Genomic DNA, 24,248 nt, shown 5'->3' with positions numbered 1-24,248 from the left:
GGAAACTGACAGTTATTTCCGTTCATTTGAATCTCGTACTTAAAAACAGTCGTATATGGCACAAATAACACCTCTTCAGCCATTTCCTTAAATTACAGGACATAAGAAATAAAAAGAGAAAAACATCGTTTTTACCTAAACATAACTGCCATGGCTGCTGCTGTTATCTTATCGAACCGCTAGGTGGCAGTCGTGGAGTATGTCGCCAATTTTTATTGTCACTTTCCACTCTTGTAGTAGTAAGGTATTTGATGAAGTGCTGCAGCATTTCGCGGATTCATATTCTTAAGTTCATATCGTGCACTATAAAACAGTTGAAGCGAGCTCCTGTGAATTCCCAAACACTAACTCGATAACTGTTTATACTTCTTTGTCGACGTTAAATGAGGTGAAGATGACATACCAATGCTATCTGCAGCCTCAAAGTCTTCTTTAAACCGATACAATTGCGTCTCATGTTGCAGTCGAGGATACCTCTTCTTCATATTGCTCCAACGTAAATGAGCAAATTTTTGCTTTGGCTTCCGTTTCTTTGCACTTAACCACGTATTAACTATGTTTCGATTTTTATCTAATGACCATTTTACTCGAGGTTTCTTCGGACTTTCTGGCCATTCTGATGTTGATAGCTGACTTGATGAGCTAGTATCTTCTGATAGTGACTCGAATTCGTCTGCCACAAACTCCATTTCTGGCACTGGTTCGAATTCTTTGATTTCTATTTCTGTGTGAGACTCCAGTATCTCTACTAAGTGCTGGAACATCGCTTCATCCTCTTTTGATAACATGGTAAGTTTTAAATTCTTTCCTTGAAAGTAAGTAAATAATTCATGTGATACATTTAGAGGGTTCATTGTGATGCGTCAACTTGCCTCACAGAGATAGCAAACAGAATACAACTGATACCCTCCCCTATCACTAATTCAAACATACTAGCAAACCGAATGCCGTTCGATTGGGCCTTGCATATTCCCACCTGCACCTCGTTAACAGCCTCTCACTCGTTTATATATGCATCGCAGGATATCAGATTAAAAATTTCAACATTATCGTTCAAATGGCCTATGAATTGTTCATAGGTATTGTTCACATTGAGTGATGTCCGAATATTATGTTCACCAAAAACTTGACAATGTGGTGCTTCGAAACATTGTATGAGAAAATGGTTTCAATCCCAGAAATGCTTCAGTTATTTCTCTCTTGTCGCCCAGTAGTCGTACTCGAATAAAATTGTGTTTAATATATTCCTTGTTTGTAGAGTCATTAACTATACGGTTGACTGTGTAAGAAGCAAAGGAATTTGTGGCATCTTTGGTGAAAATATGGATTTCACAGTGATAACATCGTGTTGTGTGCTACAATTCTGAGAGTTGTTTTTAACGGTTTAAATAAGTTTTTTCTCCCTTCAGAGTTTATGAGGACGTGGCAACACATTGTTGGTTTTCTTCGTATTCTTCTTTATACGATCTGTGGTGTCTACACCAGAATCCTGTTCAGAGACAGTAGCAAGATTGGAATGGGTGTAACCGTATTTGGCGGGTGATTTTCTCAAGAGAAAAGCAAGCACAATAAAGTGCATATAGACTTCTGCAAAGACTAAACTACAAATCCTACGCAAATTGTGCGCATTCCATTTCATTCATTTAATTATGTGCATATAGTAAAAATTAGTTGGTCCACAGTCTCCTTGATACTCAATTATGTTTAGCGTTGTTAGTTCACGGCCCTCTGAAGTTGATTTGGCGTACATTAGAGTGTATCTTCATAGACTGTGGTATCTGTGCCTAAATTTACATTTTCTGTACTCAAATTCTGTTTTTATTTCATTGCAGAACTTAGAAAATAAATAATACTAGTTTTAAAGTATTTATAATTGTTGAATATTGTTGTGGGACTTCCACAATCTCAGCTATAGTACATACAACAGTGACAAAGCCTAAGGTTAATTTTTTTCTTTTTGCATTTGTGCGATACAGCGCTCCAAGCTAGAAGTACTAAGGGCAACGAGTTAGGAGAGAGATTATAGAGTGGCCAAGTCGCCTTATATACCGCTTTTAGCGACAAATGGAATAAGCGTCTTTCGGTGTATAAATTAATCTCCTTACAACGTTGTACATACGGAGATAGGAGCTACCTTGTGTGTGCTGCATATAACTGCAATAGCAAAAGGAAAAATACAATTGGTATGTCATATTTCAGATAAATTTTATGAAGTTAAGTCCATAGTTCTGTTAATTAGTAGCATTTTTTATTTCATGCGTAAATTTGTAACAAAGCCCACAGCACATGCCGTGCGTACTACAGTATTTTTCTTTTCCTGCAGATTCCCTTAAAAAAAAAAAGAAGTAGTGAAACAGTGGGTAATATGGAACGAGCCAAATTGTGCCCCTCCGAGTATAGCTTTTTGTGTTAACGACACTTCTTGTGTCCTTACTTCTTATAGAAGAAGAGGATGTGCTGTAGCTGATAGAAAGTGGGCCTATTTCGAAGACAAGCGATAAAACAAATTAATGGTTTACTAGTAATATTCTTAAACTAACATGGATAAAATCACTATAATTCCGTTTTAAACATAGTTAAAACCTAATAGCAATAAAATATTAAAATTGTATTTCGACACTGACATCCAAATTTCTGCAAGACTCTCTGTTAGGCCGTATTGTTAGTATTTTGACTGGAGGGTAATAATAATAATAATAATAATAATAATAATAATACTTCCTTACTTACAAATGGCTTTTAAGGAACCCGAAGGTTCATTGCCGCCCTCACATAAGCCCGCCATCGGTCCCTATCCTGTGCAAGATTAATCCAGTCTCTATCATCACACCTCACCTCCCTCAAATCCATTTTAATATTATCCTCCCATTTACGTCTCGGCCTCCCTAAAGGTCTTTTTCTCTCCGGTCTCCCAACTAACACTCTATATGCATTTCTGGATTCGCCCATACGTGCTACATGCCCTGCCCATCTCAAACGTCTGGATTTTAAGTTCCTAATTATGTTAGGTGAAGAATACAATGCGTTCAGTTCTGTGTTGTGTAACTTTCTCCATTCTCCTGTAACTTCATCCCGCTTAGCCCCAAATATTTTCCTAAGCACCTTATTCTCAAACACCCTTAACCTATGTTCCTCTCTCAGAGTGAGAGTCCAAGTTTCACAACCATACAGAACAACCGGTAATATAACTGTTTTATAAATTCTAACTTTCAGATTTTTTGACAGCAGACTGGATGATAAGAGCTTCTCAACCGAATAATAACAGGCATTCCCCATATTTATTCTGCGTTTAATTTCCTCCCGAGTGTCATTTATATTTGTTACTGTTGCTCCAAGATATTTGAATTTTTCCACCTCTTCGAAGGATAAATCTCCAATTTTTAATAATAATAATAATAATAATAATAATAATACAGTAATAATACTTCCTTACTTACAAATGGCTTTTAAGGAACCCAAAGGTTCATTGCCGCCCTCACATAAGCCCGCCATCGGTCCCTATCCTGTGCAAGATTAATCCAGTCTCTATCATCACACCCCACCTCCCTCAAATCCATTTTAATATTATCCTCCCATCTACGTCTCGGCCTCCCTAAAGGTCTTTTTCTCTCCAGTCTCCCAACTAACACTCTATATGCATTTCTGGATTCGCCTATACGTGCTACATGCCCTGCCCATCTCAAACGTCTGGATTTTAAGTTCCTAATTATGTTAGGTGAAGAATACAATGCGTTCAGTTCTGTGTTGTGTAACTTTCTCCATTCTCCTGTAACTTCATCCCGCTTAGCCCCAAATATTTTCCTAAGCACCTTATTCTCAAACACCCTTAACCTATGTTCCTCTCTCAAAGTGAGAGTCCAAGTTTCACAACCATACAGAACAACCGGTAATATAACTGTTTTATAAATTCTAACTTTCAGATTTTTTGACAGCAGACTGGATGATAAGAGCTTCTCAACCGAATAATAACAGGCATTTCCCATATTTATTCTGCGTTTAATTTCCTCCCGAGTGTCATTTATATTTGTTACTGTTGCTCCAAGATATTTGAATTTTTCCACCTCTTCGAAGGATAAATCTCCAATTTTTAATAATAATAATAATAATAATAATAATAATAGCCAGTATTGTATTGTATTGTATACAATAGCCAGTAGCGCTCAGACAGACTAGCCACCTGCTGGCCTCACATTCACATTCCTATAATTATATAATTATACACTACTGTAACAAAAAAAAACTAAAAGCGTATTGGGTCATGTTTTACTCATGTTACAAGCTTAGAGGTAAAGATTGTTTACTACAGTTAGGGCCTACTTTCATTGTATAATATCTTGCGGTATAATAAATAGTTTTGCAACGTGTAGAGACTGGGAAAACAATTTCATAAAACCATCCGAATCATATTCGTTCATTTATAGGTAGTCTTGCAGGTCGCATTTAAAAAACCTTAAGAATATTAACATTTCCTTCATTGTATTGCTGGAATTCTTGTACATATATGACAGTTTTGCTCCATTAGGTTATTCTTTTAAACTTTCCTTCTAGGAATAGCTCAAGCGTTTTAAATTTAGCGTACATAGGCCAAGTTCTTTATTTCAGATTAAGTTACTAGCACGTGTCAAATTTTTGACGGAACACAAGGTTTTTATACTTCAGTTTAACTGATTTATGCAAACGAAATTTTACATAGGGATCGATATCATAAATCCTTCAATAACTGTAATAAAAATAGACAGTTATTGAAGGATTTATGATGTTTATCTTCATTTACATGTTAACTTGTCAGACCAACATGCCTTTTAAATAGGGATCGATGTTATCGGGCTAAAGGGCTGTAGGCTGTTGGAGCTGTTGCTACCATACATTTCGTCTGGTGCTCCGGCAGACATCGTCAGTGGTGTGGCACACGGGAGTGCAAAGATCTCCTTAGTGTTCTGGGATTGTGACTGGTTACGGTATTTAAGATCAGGATGGAGCGTGGCTCACCACAGGTGGTCGAAGTGTTGTGATTGGCTTCCATCGTGTTCGGCTGTTGGATGAATGGTTTAATGCGTGTGTTTCTCAGGCCCGGGTACCATGCTTTACCTGGATTACTGAACATAGAAGAAACTGCCGCATAGGCCGCATAGATATGACAGCAGTAGCCGAACGCAAGTTTTAAGAGGGGGAGCTCATCAGGTTCGAGGACACCGACATCCTAAGCAGCACGCCACACTTCTATGCCAGATTACATCGAGAGGCCATTGAAATCTACAAGCACAAGAACAACTTCAATCAAACATGATACCAGCCCTAAGAATCACACCCATTAAACCATTCATCCAGCAACTGAATTTGACGGTAGCCAGTCACAACACTGCAGACTGCGGAGGCAATGGCGAGCCACGGCTTCAAGGTTATAATGTCCATAACAAAATGTCCACAAGTACAAAAGGTCCAAAACTAAATGTCCATAAATTAAATAGTCCAACATTTAAAGTCCTACATACAATTTTTGTCCATGGAGTAAAAAAAGCCCAACTTCTGTGTGGTCCACCATATTATAAAGTCCATCATACGAAATTAATTATTTCAGCTTTTCACAGTGCATGGGATTGTTTGATGTTTTGTATTTCCTGTAGTATATTACCTAACTGTAATTAAGACTGAAAATATTTACCTCACTATATTATATAATATACCTATACAATGTGTGATTTTGAAATCGCCAAAATGAAGCTTGTCAACTGGCATTCCATTAGGCAGTAGTGAGTGGGTGTCTTTTCCACTTCAGTCAAGCAATACGGAGAAATGTAGTCAACAGGGGTCTGAGGGCACAATATTTGGATATTGAGAACCCTGAAGTAAGAAACCAAATACAGGAAATTATGGAATTGCCGTTTATTCCGCTAAATGACTTGCAATTTGTTTGGGATTTATTACATGAAAGATTTGTGGACGATGTTTTGGACTTAGCAGATTACATTGAAATTACATATATTGCTGGTCATCCGGCAAGAGGGCGAAGGCGAGCAGTTCCCATAGATTTTCTCCTGAGACATGGAACGTCTATGAATTAGTAATTAATGGCGGACAGCATACAAGTAATGTGGTTGAAGGATTCCACTCTCAATTCCAACGACTTGTGGTGACACATCACGTGAACATTTCGCGATTCGTTAGCCATTTGCAACAACAGAATCGGAAACAGAACATTTAGTAAGCCAGGTCTTTGGTGGGCATACAAATATTAAGCGGCCAGTAAATAAACGGTAGCCCATATAAAAAATTAAACGAGAATTTTCAACATTGTGGGTAATTACCAAGATTACAAAGATAGGAATGAAATTTTCTGATATCTAAGAGCGACATCATATGTTTTGAAATTATATAGTGACCCTCAAGATGAACAGTAGATGTATCTTTTGTATTACGTAACATAATTGAAATGACAATAAATTTCTCGGCACGTTCCTTGCAGTTTTCCTTTTCGGACATTTTAGAGAAATGGACGAATTTATTTGTGGACATTTTAAAACGCAGGACATTTTTAAGAAGAGGACTTGCTGAGAGTGGACTTTTTCAGATAAGGACATTTTATGGCATGGACGAATTTTCTATATGGACATTTCTAAACGTCGGACATTTTCGTAGAGAGGACTTATTCCAAAGTGGACCATATCTCATTTAATCGAGCCACGATCCATCCTGACCTCAAATACCGAAAGGCAACCAGTCTCAGTCGTTTGCAGCACACAAAGATCTTTGTGCTCTCATGTGCCACACCACTGATGATGTCTGCCGCAGTAGCAGACGAAATGTATGGTAGCAACAGCCCTTTAGCCTGGATAACATCGATCCCAATGACGCCGGTCGTGAAAGCATACATTCCGAAATTTTTTTGACAGCTTCTCGACTCCAACCTTACTTATCGTCACGCCCACTTAGTTTTAGACGCTTACTTCAATGGCGGATGCTCTTTCAATTTTCTTCTAACATGTCGGCGCAATAGCCACTATATAATCTCTCTTCTAACTAGGGACAATAGACTGTGACGTGTTTCGCATTGTTACTTATGAAGAAAAATTGTGTAAAGTGTGAAATGTTCCGTATCGGATGTAATAAATGTTAATGGCCAAGATACAATAATTTCAATAATAAATATGGGTCAAGGAGGAGACGTTTGTAGTGCTATAAACTGTAGCAACAATAAGAAGAGGAGCCCAGAGTTATCCTTCTTCCGATTTCCGAAAGATCCAGAAAGGTGAGTTTACAAAACTTACTATGTCACCTACATTAAAAATATGAAAATATAAGTATAAATGACTATTTGTAGTTGACTGTTATGCTTTAAGAAGTACATACTATTATGAAGACTAGGGCTATAATGTTTATTAATAGATTATCCTATAAATAAATATATATAAGTAAGCCTACATTTATGATATCCTAACATCGATTTCTTATCTTACTTCTAGATGCAAAAAGTGGTTAATAAACAGCAGGAGGGAAGATCTTATGAAAAAAAGTGTAGTATATCTTTATAATAATATAAAGTTTTGCTCTCTTCATTTCGAAGACACACAATTTATGAACGAAAACAGAAATAAATTAACCTGGAATGCAGTTCCAACTTTGTTTGATGTTCCAAATAAACCTGCAAGCAGTCTGGGATCTGCAGGTAAGAAACTAAACCCCTGCAATGATTCCATTTGTGTATCACCAGATTCTTTGAATACTTGATAACAGAGCATGGTGAATTCTTTACACTGCTGTGTTGATGAAGATTATACGAATCTGTGCGTGTTTCCACGTTAGGAATAATAATCAGAAAGTCTTAAAATATCAGTTTCATAGAAAACAAAAACCAGTAATTGCACATAATTATCTATTCCATTGATCTATCAATTGATAATTTTCTTGCGTTGTTCTTCCAGATGCAATGGGTGTCATCAAGACGGAACCCGAGGACGACCCATTGGCTTTGAAATCAAGCGATCAAGAAGAGGTATGTAATTCACCAGATGTAAGTGTGAACACGTCCTTCATTAAAATCCAGACTGAAACCTTCGACTTTTAATTGATGTTTATTGATTGCTCTTTCACAAATTCATTATGTCTGTCACAGCAAGAGACGTCAGTGGAGTGCAGCGACCTCATCAGTGATGTGAAAAGAGAAGCGGAAGTTGAGGACTCTGTAGAACTATTTCCGTTTGTTACGGTGAAGTGTGAGCTAAAGGTGAGTGATGTTATTGATTGTTCCACCTCAACTGTTTTTATACTGATGTTGTGTTCTGCTTTACCAGAAAACTGCAACCCCATAAAGCCTCTCTCATAGGTCTTTACGTTTCGTCATTAGACTTTTAGTATATATTCAATATTTACTACTGTGATCGACTCTAATTTCATATTTACTTTCCCTGGGGAAATTAACTTTTAAAACATACATATAATTACCTTACTTTCAACAGATATTGATGCAGTTACTTCATTGCTGTGTAACAACTAGTTTTCTTTCTGTGAATGAGTATCTAATAATTCGAAAATTCCTAGAAATATAATGCTAATAGGTTATCCAGATCTTTCTGTGGTGAATCTTTGTAGCCTGTAGACTCATCTTCTTCAAATGAGGACTTGAAGTATGGCCAAATACCTTACTATAATAATACCGGACAGCTAGCGTGTGATCAATGCAGGTGCTGCTATCTAGGCAGCAGGGTGTGCTGAAACCCGTGAAGCAAGCTGTAATCTACTGCAATGTATATTGTTGCTGGGCTAGTTAATAGTTTTATTAACTAGTGCCGTGTTAAAATGTCAGGGTGTATGTGTGCTGTTTATAATTGTGACAATTGCAGTATTACAAATTGCTCCAAATCGTACTTTCGATTTCCGACAGTTCATAAAACGTGAGTCAACAACATTCTTTAGTAGGCCTAATTCCTTCATCTTTGTGTTGATAGAACAATAAACATTAGCTTTTTTATTTAGACCTAATAAATATATTGAAGTTAAAACGTATTGGAAATTTTAAGATTTTAGAATTGAGTTTTATTGTTGTCCACATGCCTTTACTAATTATATTACAAACATCAGGTTACTATCAGTTTTATCTTTCCATTTCTCAGCAATGAGTGTATAAAGCGTTATTGTAAATTAATTCTGAACAACAGAATTAATTTTGTCTCAGTACAGCAAAGAAAACATATCTATCGGTAACAATTAATTACAGAAAATAATACAAAGTATTCAATATTTCTCATATTATAGAGCTTTGATATAAAATAATAATGTTACATTAAATATTATTCAACATTTCTTCAGTGTCTCATAGGCCTATAGTATTATTCCATATTAGTATGTATCTCACGTTGTTAATAATAATCCGATTCCTGCTATGTTAACATTTGTATTTGTGGTCGTAATAACACACCTCTCTGCTAGATGTCACCTCCGCAACATTTCGCACTCTCGTCAATGCTACTAGTATACAGCTGTCCGGTATTATTATAGTAAGGTATTTGGTATGGTGAAGATCAAGTAACAGTAGTTCTTAAAAGTCTAATTTGGCCATCTCTTCAGTGGTGCCAACCAATACCAGATACCACCAAGGAGGGTAAAATCACTGCAGTATGCTATGTACAATAATAATAATAATATAGTATTAACAATAACGACGTCTTTCTTATTTATTTACCACATCGGCTTTGAGTTGGGAGGTGTTTAATAAATTTTTCATTCATTTATGAAAGAGTAGACGTATTATTTTTTCCTGAATTTCCCGCACATTATGTTTTTAATTAGTAGATTAATATGATTTGATATTAAAATCTATGTTATCGGACAACATGAAATTAATTGCTTTGAATAAACAGTTTACGATTCACGAGACCTAACAAAAAATGTATTTTGTTTGATCACGTGAAATGATTAGTATAACAACCGAAAACTGAATGCCACTTTGAAATGTATGCTTACGAATATAATAATTTTATATTCTAGTTATAGTTGCTCTCTCTGTCCTCATAATTCCTTCTTCATTATCGTCTTTCTCCAGTTCATTAGACATTGAACTATAGATTCCTGAAGCCTGCTCTGAATGGCACACACTTTTTTTCTCCGAGGAGTCGCTGCCATGCTATTTCCTGTCTATAATATTTTCCATTATTCACTCATTAAAGCGACTGAAGAACTTTCTTCCTTATAAATTAAAATTAATCCTTGTACAAACACTCGTGATGCCACACTTTGACTACTGCGATATTATATTAAGTAACCTAAATGCAAATTTGAGCAGCAGGCTACAACGTGTGCATAATGCGTGCGTCCGTTATATTTGTAATATTCGTAAGTATGATCATGTTTCCCTGTCTTTCCAAACTCTGTCTTGGCTCAGGCTAAGCGATCGACGAGCCCTGCATTCTCTTGTTCTCTTATTTCAAATTCTGCGCACCGCTACCCCAATCTATTTGGCTTCTCGTTTTCAAAATTTATCCGCATATCATCAGCTAAGTACAAGATCTCATCATAAAAATTTACTCATTATACCCTACCACAAGACATCTTTATATTCTTCATCCTATACAGTTTCAGTTGCTAGAAATTGAAACTCGCTTCCGAGTGATATAAGGGGTTGTTGGACAATAGCTTCATTTAGGTCAAAATTACATAAATTCTTACTTAACAGATGAATTGCTGATTAATATTTGTTACTTATAATGAAACTAACATCTGTCCATTCTTATTATTATTATCTTTAAATTCTCTAAATAGATTTACAAAACCTCTAATGGCAAATACATTAATATTCTCATTATAGAAATAGAAATATATATATTCTCCCTGTAAAATAGTCCTAGTAAGCTTATATTAAATTAATTTTCATCATTTTACTAGCTATCTCAAATATTAAATTAATTATAATTCATTGAATTAAATTAGCTCATAAATTAAGTTACTACTTTACCTTATAGATTTATCTAAATTTAAATAAATGTGTAGTGAAGATTATTGCTGGAGAACCTTTTAAGTGTAGTGAAAATATTTGTAATTTAAATTTATGTATTGTATTGATTAAGGCTGGTTGAGTGGAAGAGAAGGCCTTATGGCCTTAACTCTGCCAGCGAAAATAAAACATTATTATTATTATTATTATTATTATTATTATTATTATTATAATTACTAAATTAATTGAAATGTGAAATGGCACACCCAAATGCATGTATCACACAATTTTATATTTATTTACATTCATGCGATTATAATCTTGAATTGTAACCACAATGCAATGGAACACTAAAATAACTATTATGTATTAATATTAATACTGATAATAATTAATTATTAGTATGTTCAAATTTCACTGGTTTCCAGTAATTCCCTCTGAAATATAGATCAGTTTGTGCACTTTCTTCATCATTAATCGCTGATGTATTCATTAGATTTACCATATGTAGACTGATGGTACAACAATTGGTACCATTGGATCTTTTCTCGAAGGCAAAATATCGTCGTACTTCTTCCTCCAACTATTTCTGATGTTTCTCCATCTCTTGAAATATTAAATCCATCAATGTCGAACTTGTGTTGGTAGTTTATTTAATCGGCCTGGTTGGCACAGTTGATATAGCACTGGCCTTCTTGCCCAAGGTTGCGGGTTCGATCCCAAGCCTGTTCGATGGCATTTAAGTGTGCTTAAATGCGACAAGCTCATGTCAGTAGATTTACTGGCATGTAAAGGAACTCCTGCGGGACAAAATTCCGGCACACTGGCGACGCTGATATAACTTCATCAGTCATTAAATAAAACATAACCTGGCCTTCTATGCCCAAGGTTGCGGGTTCGATCCCGGGCCAGGTCAATGGCATTTAAGTGTGCTTAAATGCGACAGGCTCATGTCAGTAGATTTACTGGCATGTAAAAGAACTCCTGCGGGACAAAATTCCGGCACATCCAGCGACGCTGATATAACCTCTGCAGTTGCGAGCGTCGTTAAATAAAACATAACATTTAAAACATAACTTTTTTTTTTAAGTTTATCTTTTTGGCTCCACTACTACCAACTGCAGTGGCAGGAACTTAACTCGCACAACTTTGAGTGTTGCCTTGTATGTCAAACTGTTTCCATTAATGTTCTCAGCTATATTCATTGTTTACAGGAAGAGACATTTGACGAGCTTCAAGAACAAGATGAGTCTGAGCTGGAAATGTTGGAACAAGGATCTGAAGTCTTGACTGAGAGGTGAGAGTGGTTTGCCTTTTCTTTAACATGTGCTTGGTTTCACTGCTTCAGTTGATGGATTACGTAGAACTTAATGGAAAATGTAATCTTTAACAGGTTCTGTTGGGTACTGCTACTTATGTGCAGTATATGTAGTTCTATTAAGATACTCATAAGATCATAACACATGCAGGGAATGAACACTGGCTGTAGTTTGGTTCTTATTGCATTTAATTTGATATCTCTCCACAGCAGGCACAGGAATATATTCCAAAATAGAGACCTGCTTTCACAGACTACGTTTTATTTATGCGTATTATGCAAATATACATTTTCGACACTTGAAATTTGATCACTAAACTCATGTGCCCAATATTCTAAAATGGTGCCCTGATGTGGTTTCATTGTACTCCGCTATAAGCAATTACAGATTGTTATTTCTCACAAAAAATATGAAATGTTCGTAACCATCGCATTTATAGATGCACCAAACAATTACAAGCCAGTCTTAACCTCTTTCTCTTAGTATATAATTAGAAGACCAATAGCAAGAGGCTAACATTCATTGCATCTCCTACACTACAACGTTGCGAGAAGTCTTCTAAAAATAAATAATGAACATCTTCATTCCCGCAGAAATCTTGGAACTGAATTTAGTTCATTAAATTTTATTGAAAATGGGGGAAAAAATTTTTGGAAGATTTCCATTGAATTTCGTATTTCAGATATATGATGAACACTGAAATGCGCACGTATGTGCATGGAAGAAGTCTCTCGTGTGATCTGTGGCTATCTTATTCTGCGCCCGCGTACTGCGAGATAGATTTAGTTCTTCTTTTGCAGCTTTCGATATGATATCATTCACATTTATTACCGCAGAGTTCGCATATGCACGAATCGTCTGGGTCGTGGAATTTTTTTGTTCTGCACAAGGTATGGTGGAAGCCGTGTACCGCTAGTCCCGTTATTATGTGCCTTTCGGTCCTGTTTGGTCCTGTTCATTCTCGGTTCGTCATGGCTTTGCTGCAGTAAAAGTCTCTCCAGATTTCCGACTTCTTTGCATATAGCAAGTTCGTTAGTTTCTCAGTCTCAGCAGTGGATGGCAGGAGGAAGTTGGTCCTCAGTTCTTCAATGAGGAATGGTTCTCTTGTTAATTCATACGTGAGTCGGGATGTGTTGTCGTTGCCACTCCTAGTGGCTTCTTTAGAAATCTTGCCTTCACTTTTTCCAGCGTGGCTAGGTTTTGCTACATTAAGGCTTGGCCATACGATTTCGATTCCGTAACACAGCATGGGCACTATTTTTGCGTGAAAAAGCTTTATTGCTGTTTCTAGTGAGAGCAGTCTGATGTGCAATATTTCGTTTATTCCTCTTGTACCAGCGTTGCTCTTTCTGTGACGTGTCTTGTGAAACTTTTCCCCCCTTCGGTTGGAGTATGACTCCTAGGTACTTCACTTCCCGAGGTATTCTTATACTTTCGTTGTTAATCTTGATGTCCAGGTCGTTTGGAATTCTGCCGCCCTTTGTGAATACCATGAGCTCTGATTTGTTAGGGTTAATTTGAAATCCATGCCTTTCGCACCATGTTGCCATTCTGTCAAGGGTTTGTTGCAGTGTCTTGATGTCATATGCTGCAACTGCGATGTCATCTGCGTACGCAAAGATTGATATGTCTTCGTTTTCTTTCGCTTCTTTAGTGAGGTCTCCTGCTGCTAAGTTGAATAGCAGGAGACTCATGGGGTCGCCCTGGAGGACTCCGTTCGTTTGTCTCACTGGGTGGTAGTGATTTAAATTGTCCGATATCGTGACGTTGTTGTATCTCAATATGTTGTTTAGGAATCTGTACCAGACACTGTTGTTCCCGAGGGTGAGTCGAAGTTTTTCATTTAGCCAGCTTCTGTCGAGGATGTCGAAGGCTTTCGTGAAGTCCAGGAAAGCGACAAACAACTTTCCTTTTCTTTGCTTTAGAGCGTCATTTATTTCCCTCAACAGGAGGTCTACTGGGATCAATGTGGATCTTCCAGCTCTGAAGCCGAATTGCTCGTCCGGTATATTTTTTTCTATTTCGTCCCGTATCCTGTTGTAGACTAGCTTGGACAAGGCCTTGAAGGGGTTGCATTCCAGCGCGATGCCTCTATGGTTATTGGTGTTGGTTGCCTTTGTAAATTACTTTTATTGTGGATTCTTTCCATTTTTCTGGGATATCACCTATTTCTATGCATTTGTTGAAGAACTGTGTCCATGTAGCATTTAATAAATGACTAGATTGTTTAAGGTGTTCGTTGAATAGGTGGTCGGGGCCAGCAGCTTTCTTGTTTTTGAGGGCATTTAAGCACTCTTCTACTTCTTGGGTTGAGAAGGGGATCCATGGATCAGGGGTTTCCTTTATCTCTGCAAACACTTCTTCTTTTCCTTTTCTGTTTAATATGTTTCTGAAGTGGTTTTCCCATTCTTCCATAGGTATGTAATGTGTGGCGTGATTTTTCTTCCTCCGGAGTGCTATGTAGGGGTTTTGAATTGCGTCCTGAACCATTTGTTTTCCTTCTTCCTCCCAGAATGTAGTTTTCTTTTTCCTTAGCAGTGCTTTGTAATTTCGCCTTGCATCTGCGTATCTCTTCAGGTCTTCAGTGCTGTTGTTTTTGTTTGTTTTGATACAGTGTAGGGCAGTGATCATTTCTCTTCTCTCCCGGTAGCACTCGGTGTCGAACCATTTCAAATATATTCAGCTATGTTAGTTCACGGCCCTCCGAAGTCGATTTGCCTTATAGTAGAGTGTATGTTACTAGACTGTGCTATGTGTGCGTAGGTTACATTTTCACTACTCAAATTCTGTTTTTATTTCACTGCAGAACTTAGCAAATATATAATACTAGTTTGTGCGACTTCCACAATCTGATCTATAGTTCATACAATACAGTCACGAAGCTTGAGGTGATTTCTTTTTGCATTTCTCGCGATACAGCTCTCCAAGCGGCTAGCTGCTAGGAGTACTAGGGACAGTAGACTGTGCCGTGTTTCGCATTGTTACCTGTGAAGGAAAGTTGTGTAAACTATAAAATGTTCGGTATCGGTTGTAATAAGTGCTAATGGGTAAAATACAATAATTTGAATAATATGGGGGATAAACTCCAGAACATGGATTGCACCTTTTCCCTTTTACTTCAAAATTCCAACCTTGTGCACACAAAATAAATTACTGGCACTGAAAAGTGCCTTTTCGTAAATATAATGATGCTCATTCGACAAACGCAGACAAATCTGCTCCTTTTAGTATTTTAAGACAATTTGGTAGGTGCAATCCGTGTTCTAAAATTTTCCCCTAAATTTACGTATTACTCTGTGAAAAGATTTATTAAATCTACATACTTAGACTTACTTACTTACAAATGGCTTTTAAGGAACCCGAAGGTTCATTGCCGCCCTCACATAAGCCCGCCAGCGGTCCCTATTCTGTGCAAGATTAATCCAGTCTCCATCATCATACCCCACCTCCCTCAAATCCATTTTAATATTATCCTCCCATCTACGTCTCGGCCTCCCTAAAGGTCTTTTTCCCTCCGGTCTCCCAACTAACACACTATATGCATTTCTGGATTCGCCCATACGTGCTACATGCCCTGCCCATCTCAAACGTCTGGATTTAATGTTCCTAATTATGTCAGGTGAAGAATACAATGCTTGCAGTTCTGTGTTGTGTAACTTTCTCCATTCTCCTGTAACTTCATCCCGCTTAGCCCCAAATATTTTCCTAAGCACCTTATTCTCAAACACCCTGAATCTATGTTCCTCTCTCAGAGTGAGAGTCCAAGTTTCACAACCGGTAATATAACTGTTTTATAAATTCTAACTTTCAGATTTTTGGACAGCAGACTGGATGATAAGAGCTTCTCAACCGAATAATAGCACGCATTTCCCATATTTATTCTGCGTTTAATTTCCTCCCGAGTGTCATTTATATTTGTTACTGTTGCTCCAAGATATTTGAAATTTTTCCACCTCTTCGAAGGATAAATCTCCAATTTTTATATTTCCATTTCGTACAATATTCTGGTCACGAGACATAATCATATACTTTGTCTTTTCGGGATTTAGTTCCAAACCGATCACTCTACTTGCTTCAAGTATAATTTCCGTGTTTTCCCTAATCGTTTGTGTATTTTCTCCTGACATATTCACGTCATCCGCATAGACAAGAAGCTGATGTAACCCGTTCAATTCCAAACCCTGCCTGTTATCCTGAACTTTCCTAATGGCATATTCTAGAGCGAAACATACTTAGACTTCAACAAACAAAATTTGATAACACAATCTCAAGGGAAAAAATGGAACTCTCTGCATCATAATCCACAGTTAATTCCCGATTTACCACGAAAATCGTCTTTAGCTGCATTTAGATTGGCAACAGGCCATGATTGTTTCGCCAAACACCTGCATAGAATTGGAATATATCAGTCCCCTAACTGTCCATGTTGCAACTCAAACCAAGAAATGGATTCGGAACACCTCAAAATCTGTGCTTCAGTGGCTGACCATGACAATATCTTTGAAAAATATTGGAGTGCAAGAGGTCAAATGACTTTATTGTCAAACGCCTGGCATTAGAAAACATACTATCTTACCTACATTGGGAATGTGAAAATATACGTATAAATGACTATTTGTAGTTGACTGTTATGCTTTAAAAACTACATACTATTATAAAGACTAGGAGTATAGTGTTTGTGGTAGATTATCCTATAAATAAATGTACGTAAGTAGGCCTACATTCATGATATCCTAACATCGTTTTCTTGTTTTGTTTCTAGATGCAGTAAGTCGTTAATAAACAGCAGGAGGGAAGATCTAATGAATAAAAATGAAGTATATCTTCATAAAAATATGAAGTTTCGCTCTCTTCATTTTGAAAACCCACAATTCGTTAATCAGAGCACAAATAAATTAACCTGTAATGCAGTTCCAACTCTGCTTGATGTTCCAAATGAACCTTCAAAAAGTCTGGGACCTGCAGGTAAGAAACGAAAGCCCTGTAATGCTTGTATGTCTGTATCAGCAGATTCATTGAATAATTAAACCTTCTCAAGCTGCTCTTGAGATTCTTTGCCAGGACAGGGATCATCTTCAGAACTCTGAAATTAAACAAACCTGAGAGTTTAAGGAAACAAGTGAGATACAAGTCGACAGCAATCGTTTACGCAAAAAGTGTAAATGATGTGACAGGTGTTCTTGTACTTGTCAGTGCAAAAGAAAGGTTCGTAAATTAAATACCGGTAGTACTGTTGTTCAGATAAAGGAAAGCTGAAGTGTATAGGTTCAAAATATTTAACACCACAGGCTCTCAATGTATTGCTTAACGAAATTAGATTCCATTAAGAAATAAATATGGTTTAGGCAGGATAACAAAATGAAATGAGTCTCATTAGGCCTAGATGTGTTGCACTGTAGCCCAAACTGCTACAAATACTTGTCTCAAAATTTTTATTTTGATAAACTTAACATTCCTAGTCTAATGTAGCCTAACCTAACCTAAGCTATGCCAACGACGAAACAGTTCAATAAATAGCAAACTACGATCACTTACCTCACATTAATGAAAACTTGGATACATTTCACCCACTTCCATGAAAGAACAGTGTATGTGTTCACATTGATCTGGATATGCACTCTTGAACATTAACTCTGCTGAATATCTGACTTCAGTAAATACAACCTCCACACAAACCACCATCACGAGACAAAATACGCTCTCCTTCCATTACCAGACCTAATCTCAAAGTGACAGAGACAAAATGAAAACAATCGAATTACTGTGACGTCATCACACATCGCGGCTCGCGACAGAATCTTGCGCGGAGTTCGTTAATAAATAGCTAAACTAACCAAACCTAACCTTCATACATTCAAGATGTGTAACCAAAGCACGAAGGGAACGGCTTGATTTGGTCTTAAATGTACATGCGAAAATGATTCACTTAAAAATCACGCCCACACTGCATGAGCCAGAACCAAACGGTTCCTGTCCTATTATAAACATCAAACACAAAATGGCTGACCACACTTCCAATCCGTAAATACGTAAATATAATAAATCTAAACTACGTTTGTTTGCAGCTCACTTTTTCTAAGTGTTTCCACATTAGGAATAATAATCATAAAGTTTTAAAATATCAGTTTCATAGAAAACAAATACCAGTACTTGCACATAATTACCTATTCCATTGGTCTATCAAATTGATGATTTTCTTGCGTTGTTCTTCCAGATGTAATGGGTATGATCAAGACGGAACCCGAAGACGACCCATTGGCTTTGCAATCAAGAGATCAAGAAGAGGCATATAATTCACCAGATGTAAGTGTGAATACCTCCTTCACTAAACTCCAGACTAAAACCTTCGACTTTTAATTCATGTTTATTGGTTGCTCTTTCACAAATGCATTATGTCTGTCACAGCAACAGACATCAGTGGAGTGCAGCGACCCCATCGGTGATGTGAAAAGAGAAGCAGAGGTTGAGGATGCTGTAGAGCCATTTCCGTTTGTTACGGTGAAGTGTGAGCCAGAGGTGAGTGATGTTATTGATTGTTCCACCTCAGCTGTTTTTATACTGATGTTGTGTTCTGCTTTACCAGAAAACTGCAACCCCATAAAGCCTTTCTCATAGGTCTTTACCTTTCGTCATTAGATTTCGAGTATATATTCAATATTTACTACTGTGATCGACTCTAATTTCATATTTACTTTCGCTGGGGAAATTAGCTTTTAAAACTTACACGTGGGTCATTTGCAGAATTTGTATAACAAATTATGTGCATCAATTCTTACCCTTCCCATTATTGCATCTATAACGATAGAGTTATAAATTCCTAACAGTGAGTAGTTTCAATACTAATGTTGTTGTTGTTTTCTAATGCCAGGCATTTGACAATAAAGTCATTTGACCTCTTGCACTAGGGGTTCATTTCCCTTTCCTTCCTCCTCTTTCTACTTTTCTGTTCCTAGTGCTGACCTGCTATGGCACTAAAATCGTCCTCCAGTGGCTTAAAGAGCGAAAGCTGGTGATCAACAAGATCTCCCAGCTAGGTCCAATGGACCCGTCGACCAACAGCAGGTGTGGTCCTCCAGACATTCTGTGGGTTGTGTGTGAATTAAGTAGCCACCAAAACGTTAAAATATGGTGTTCACTTAAATCTGCTACAACTTGCCATTTAACCACTTCAATACTATTGTAGTAAATGTCACAAGAATTATTTCCTTCATGTGAAATATTTCACGAGAATAAAATAAAATTCTCATACTGGCAGCTAAAATGCCGTGTCCATACTAGTTAAGTTTTTAAAATGGAGCATGATTATGACCAGATGAATGTTTGTTTAATAATGTAATTGAGAAAAAAATTAAAGAAACATTTGGTGTTATCAAAATTTCTTCATTTATATCTGAGTTTATATTTCCTTAAATATGATTGCATATTTACTCTAGTCCAGGAAGTCAGTCAGGTCTGTTACACCATTCTGTTCCCGTGGATATACAGTTGAAAAAGAAATCCCACAGATGTCAGCATAAGCCAAGATGATGCACAAAGACCCATTTTATTGTACTGCTGTGTTCACTCATTGTGATTTGGCGAGTTTTTGTGTCATACTCTTGCTTTATGTTTTAATCTAAGCGTGCATTTTTACTCTGTCAGATCTGTTTGTGTTGTGTTTTCCACAAATAACAACATATAAAGTCAAGATCAAGAGGACATAATAGTACACGTGTCCAGTAGTTAAGTTGCTATTTTGAAGATTTTTAAGCAAAAAAATTTTAGGTTCGCACATGCTTGTTTGCTTTGTCAAGTCTGTTACCTGTCAGATCTGTTACTCCGTCATGTCTGTTACATAATTCAAAACAGTGCTGTAAAGCAAGGTGAGTGTACAGTGGCTGATTACTATGGCAGACATTGCACTACATTAATACATGCAGAATATGCACTAAATAGTACTTTAATTTTGACGTTGTCAATCGTCCATTTGTTTACAATTTTTGCAAATGACCCACATATAATTACCTTACTTTCAACAGAAATTGATGCAGTTATTTCACTGCTATGTAACAACTAGTTTTCTTTCTGTGAATGAGTATCTAATAATTCGAAAATTCCTAGAAATATAATGCTAATAGGTTATCCAGATCTTTCTGTGGTGAATCTTTGTAGCCTGTAGACTCATCTTCTTCCAATGAAGACTTGAAGCATGGTGGGGATCACTTAAAAGACTAATTTGGCCTCTCTTCAGTGTTGCCAACCAATACCAGATACCACCAAAGAGGGTCAAATTACAGTGCCATGTACAATAATAATAATAATAATCATAATAATATAGTATTAACAATAACGATGCCTTCCGTATTTAGTTACCACATCTCACCTTTGAGTTGGGAAGTGTTTAATAAATTTTTCTCGCAGTTATGTTGGTAATTAGTAGATTAATATGATCTGATATTAAAGTCTAGTTTGTCTGACAATATGGAATTAATTGCTTTGACTAAACAGTTTACGATTGACGAGACCTAACCTAAAAATGTATTTCTTTTTTTGATCACGTGAAATAATTAGTATAACAACCGAAAACTGAATGCTGTTTTAAAATGTATTCTTAAGAGTCCTAATAATTTTGATATTCTAGTTATAGTTGCTCTCTCTGTCCTCATAATTCCTTCTTCATTATCGTCTTTCTCCAGTTCATTACACATATGAACTATAGATTCCTGAAGCGTACTCTGAATGCCACACGTTTTCTTTCTCGGAGGAGTCACTGCCATGCTATATCCTGTCTTTTGTATTATTCTAATAAAAAAGTAACCAGGAAAGAAATTAATTAAAATGTGAAATGGCATTTCTATCAATCACCCAAGTGTATGTATCGCACTGTCTGTTATATTTATTTACCCTTATCCTACGTCTACATTTGTGCACTTTCTTCATCATTAGTCGCTGATGTATTCGTTAGATTTACCATGTGTAGACTGATGGTACAACAATTTGTACAATTGTATCTTTTCTCAAAGGCAAAATATCGTCTTACTTCTTTCTCCAACTATTTCTGATGTTTCTCCACCTCTTGAAATATAAAATCATCAATGTCGAACCTATGTTGGTAGTTTATCTTTTTGGTTGAACTACTACCAACTGTTGTCTTGTATGTCAGTGGTCGCGACCCTTTCAAAGTGTTTCCATTAATGTTCTCAGCTATATTCATTGTTTACAGGAAGAGACATTTGACGAGCTTCAAGAAAAAGACGAGACTGAGCTGGAAATGTTGGAACAAGGATCTGAAGTTGTGACTGAGAGGTGAGAGGTTTTTGTCGTGTCTTTGATTTGTGCTTGGTTTCGGTGTTTCAGTTGAAGGATTATGTAGAACACAATGGAAAACGTAATCTTCAACGAGATTTGCTGGGTACTGCTACATAGATGTAGTTCTATTAAGATATTCATGACACTGAACACTGGTGTGGGTTGGTTCTTACTGTATTTAATTTGATTTCTCTCCGTGGCAGGCACAGCAATACATTCCGAAATGTGGACCTGTTTTCGTAAGCCACGTTTTTTTGTGCATATTAAGCAGATATAGATTTTTGACACTTGAATTTTGATTACTAAACTCATGTGCCCAGTATTCTAAAATGGTCCGCTCATGTAATTTCATTGTACTTGCCTATAAGTAATTGGGCTATTCCATATGAAATCGATCAGTAAAAAACCTCGCATTTTTTATACTCTAATTTTTTCCCTATTTATACAAGGTGCTGAGGGGAGTGCATTTTCAAAAATATACTGTCGAAAGTCAAACGGTTTTCGTATTATTGAGCGACAAATTAAGCGTATTTTATAAAAACAAGCCTCTTTCAGCGCTCAGAACTCTTTAACCATTTACTGCAGAACATTGAACAAGAGCTTATTTTGAAGCTGACATTTGGTAGGTTATGATAAGAAGTAATCCTTATTTTTATTGTACACAAAGAGACAGATAATCTGATTTGCTTAGTTGTATGGCAATAAGTTTCGAGGGTATTAAATAAATTATTTTCATACGCCTAGACTTGAACGGCGCAGTACCGCACGCACTGGCCGAGAGATGATGATGATAAGATGATGATATTGGGCATCATTTTACTCATGTGTTAAAGCTAGCCCAGCTATGCGCTACTAAACGAAACATCACGTGTTTGTCTCCTGGCCTTGCTTGTCTAGGCTAGCTCCCGTCTCACAGTCAGCTGGTTAGTTCACGCGCGTACTATTTATTTTCTTTATTTGATGTTTTCAATACTTTCTTATCAACATACCATCAGTAAAAAATATGTGTTTATTTGTACTTTCAATGCGGAATCTAACCATATATTTTTAAAATATTTTTTCCTAGCCAAAGGGCTCTTAATGAGGAAAAATCTAAATTTCTCCATTTCCATAAAAAGTAAGAGAATCTGTTTACATGTCAATATAAACTTTAATTTCTCAGCATCAAAATAAGCCATGATTTTGATCATTGGTGAAAGGGTTTTGGAGCTACAACAGTTTAAAGTTGCTAATTTTATGGAAATACGATAAATTTAAATATTTTTAATTTAAACACTATGAAGTTCTGATGCCTCAAACCTTGCAGAAAGCATTGTGTCACAGTTCTCTATGTACAAAAATAATTTCATAGTATTTAGAAATTGTAAGGTCAATTTTCTCTGTATTTCGGTCGATTTGAGATGGGATAGCGCAATTACAGCTTGTTATTTCTCACAGAAAATGTAACATGTTCACAGTAATTGCATTCATAGATGCACCAAACAATTACAAGCCAGTCTTAACTTGTTTCTCTTAGAATATAATTACAAAAGAATAGCAAGAGGCTAACATTCTTTACATCTCCAACACTACAACATTGCCATCCACACCTGTGAATTAACGACTAGCGTGTCTGGTTGCGAAATCAGATGGTCCGGTTTCAATTCCCAGTTGGGGCAAGTTACCTGGTTGAGGTTTTTTCTGGGGTTTTCCCTCTACCCAATATGAGCTGGGTAACTTTCGGTTTTGGACCCCGGACTCATTTCACCTGCATTATCACCTTCATCTCATTCAGACGCTAAATAACCAAAGATGTTGATAAAGCGTCGTAAAATAACCTACTAAAATAAAATAAAAAAAACATTGCGAGAAATCTTCTAAATATAAATGATGAACTTCGCTATTTCTGCAGATATCTTGAAACTCAAAAACAGGAAGTTGTTCCACAATTAAACATTCAGGACAGCCCAGACGCACATTCCATGACAGGACGAAGTTTAAGATGCGAGTTATTGAAAAGATTGTTTGATAGTAATAGGTGTCGTCTTCCACAAGAATTTAAAGGAGTGTTGACTTACAGTGGAGATCTAAGAAAAATCTCTTGGATTAATAATAGGAAAGGAATATCGTCCTCAGAGTGAACTAATGCCATAAAGATATTCACAAACATCGCAGCAGTGTGATCTGTACCAGGTCGTTCTTCCCAATATCAAAATTGTCGCATGTTTTGAGTTATTGCCCTCTCTTCGGAAGGCAAAGTGGGTCCTTGGCTGAGAACAGGTCAGCCAGAAGAGTAGACATTTTTGTGATCGATCGCCAGCTTCATTCTTGACCCCACTATCTATTTTGAGAAGAATGATCAACAAGCCAATAATTATAATGGCGTAAAGAAGTCTATTTACAATTCGTGTGTTCCTGACTTCAGTGAGAGATACAAAATGAATATTAATACATGGGAAGTGAAAGGACTTGATTTTGGCGCTAGGGGACCTTCATAGTTCGTGTAGGCCAGTTTTTATCTGATGCTTTTCCAATTCACTGCGGGCTAAAGCAGGGAGATGCACTATCACCTTTACTTTTTAACTTCGCTCTAGAATATGCCATTAGGAAAGTTCAGGATAACACAGAGGGTTTGGAATTGAACGGGTTACATCAGCTGCTAGTCTATGCAGATGACGTGAATATGTTAGGAGAAAATCCACAAACGATTAGGGAAAACACGGAAATTCTACTTGAAG

The 24,248-nt window shown here is 36.8% G+C and overlaps 1 protein-coding gene across 7 annotated transcripts in view; it reads left to right on the top strand.

Annotated features, from left to right (window-relative positions):
• Nucleotides 1–1,403: 1,403 nt before the first annotated feature.
• Nucleotides 1,404–24,248, top strand: part of LOC138691865 (zinc finger protein 679-like) — a 47,771-nt gene continuing 24,926 nt past the window's right edge. The window contains exons 1-11 of one of the 7 annotated variants that reach the window (XM_069814421.1): nt 1,404–1,774; nt 1,977–2,183; nt 7,022–7,246; nt 7,461–7,663; nt 7,920–7,990; nt 8,111–8,221; nt 12,139–12,221; nt 17,006–17,208; nt 18,458–18,546; nt 18,649–18,759; nt 21,446–21,528. In XM_069814421.1, coding sequence (XP_069670522.1) covers nt 7,146–7,246; nt 7,461–7,663; nt 7,920–7,990; nt 8,111–8,221; nt 12,139–12,221; nt 17,006–17,208; nt 18,458–18,546; nt 18,649–18,759; nt 21,446–21,528 — 1,055 coding nt within the window. In that variant the 5' untranslated portion in view covers nt 1,404–1,774; nt 1,977–2,183; nt 7,022–7,145. Of the gene's footprint in view, nt 2,184–5,347; nt 7,247–7,460; nt 7,664–7,919; nt 7,991–8,110; nt 8,222–12,138; nt 12,222–17,005; nt 17,209–18,457; nt 18,547–18,648; nt 18,760–21,445; nt 21,529–24,248 lie in introns of those variants that run through there. The other 6 variants (XM_069814420.1, XM_069814419.1, XM_069814422.1 and 3 more) reach the window with 6 other exon arrangements.

Source organism: Periplaneta americana, chromosome 16 (genome assembly GCF_040183065.1).
Source record: "Periplaneta americana isolate PAMFEO1 chromosome 16, P.americana_PAMFEO1_priV1, whole genome shotgun sequence".
In the NCBI taxonomy this organism is placed as follows: domain Eukaryota; kingdom Metazoa; phylum Arthropoda; class Insecta; order Blattodea; family Blattidae; genus Periplaneta; species Periplaneta americana.
Note: the sequence above shows the minus strand (reverse complement) of the source record. Positions and strands in the feature narration are given on the sequence as shown.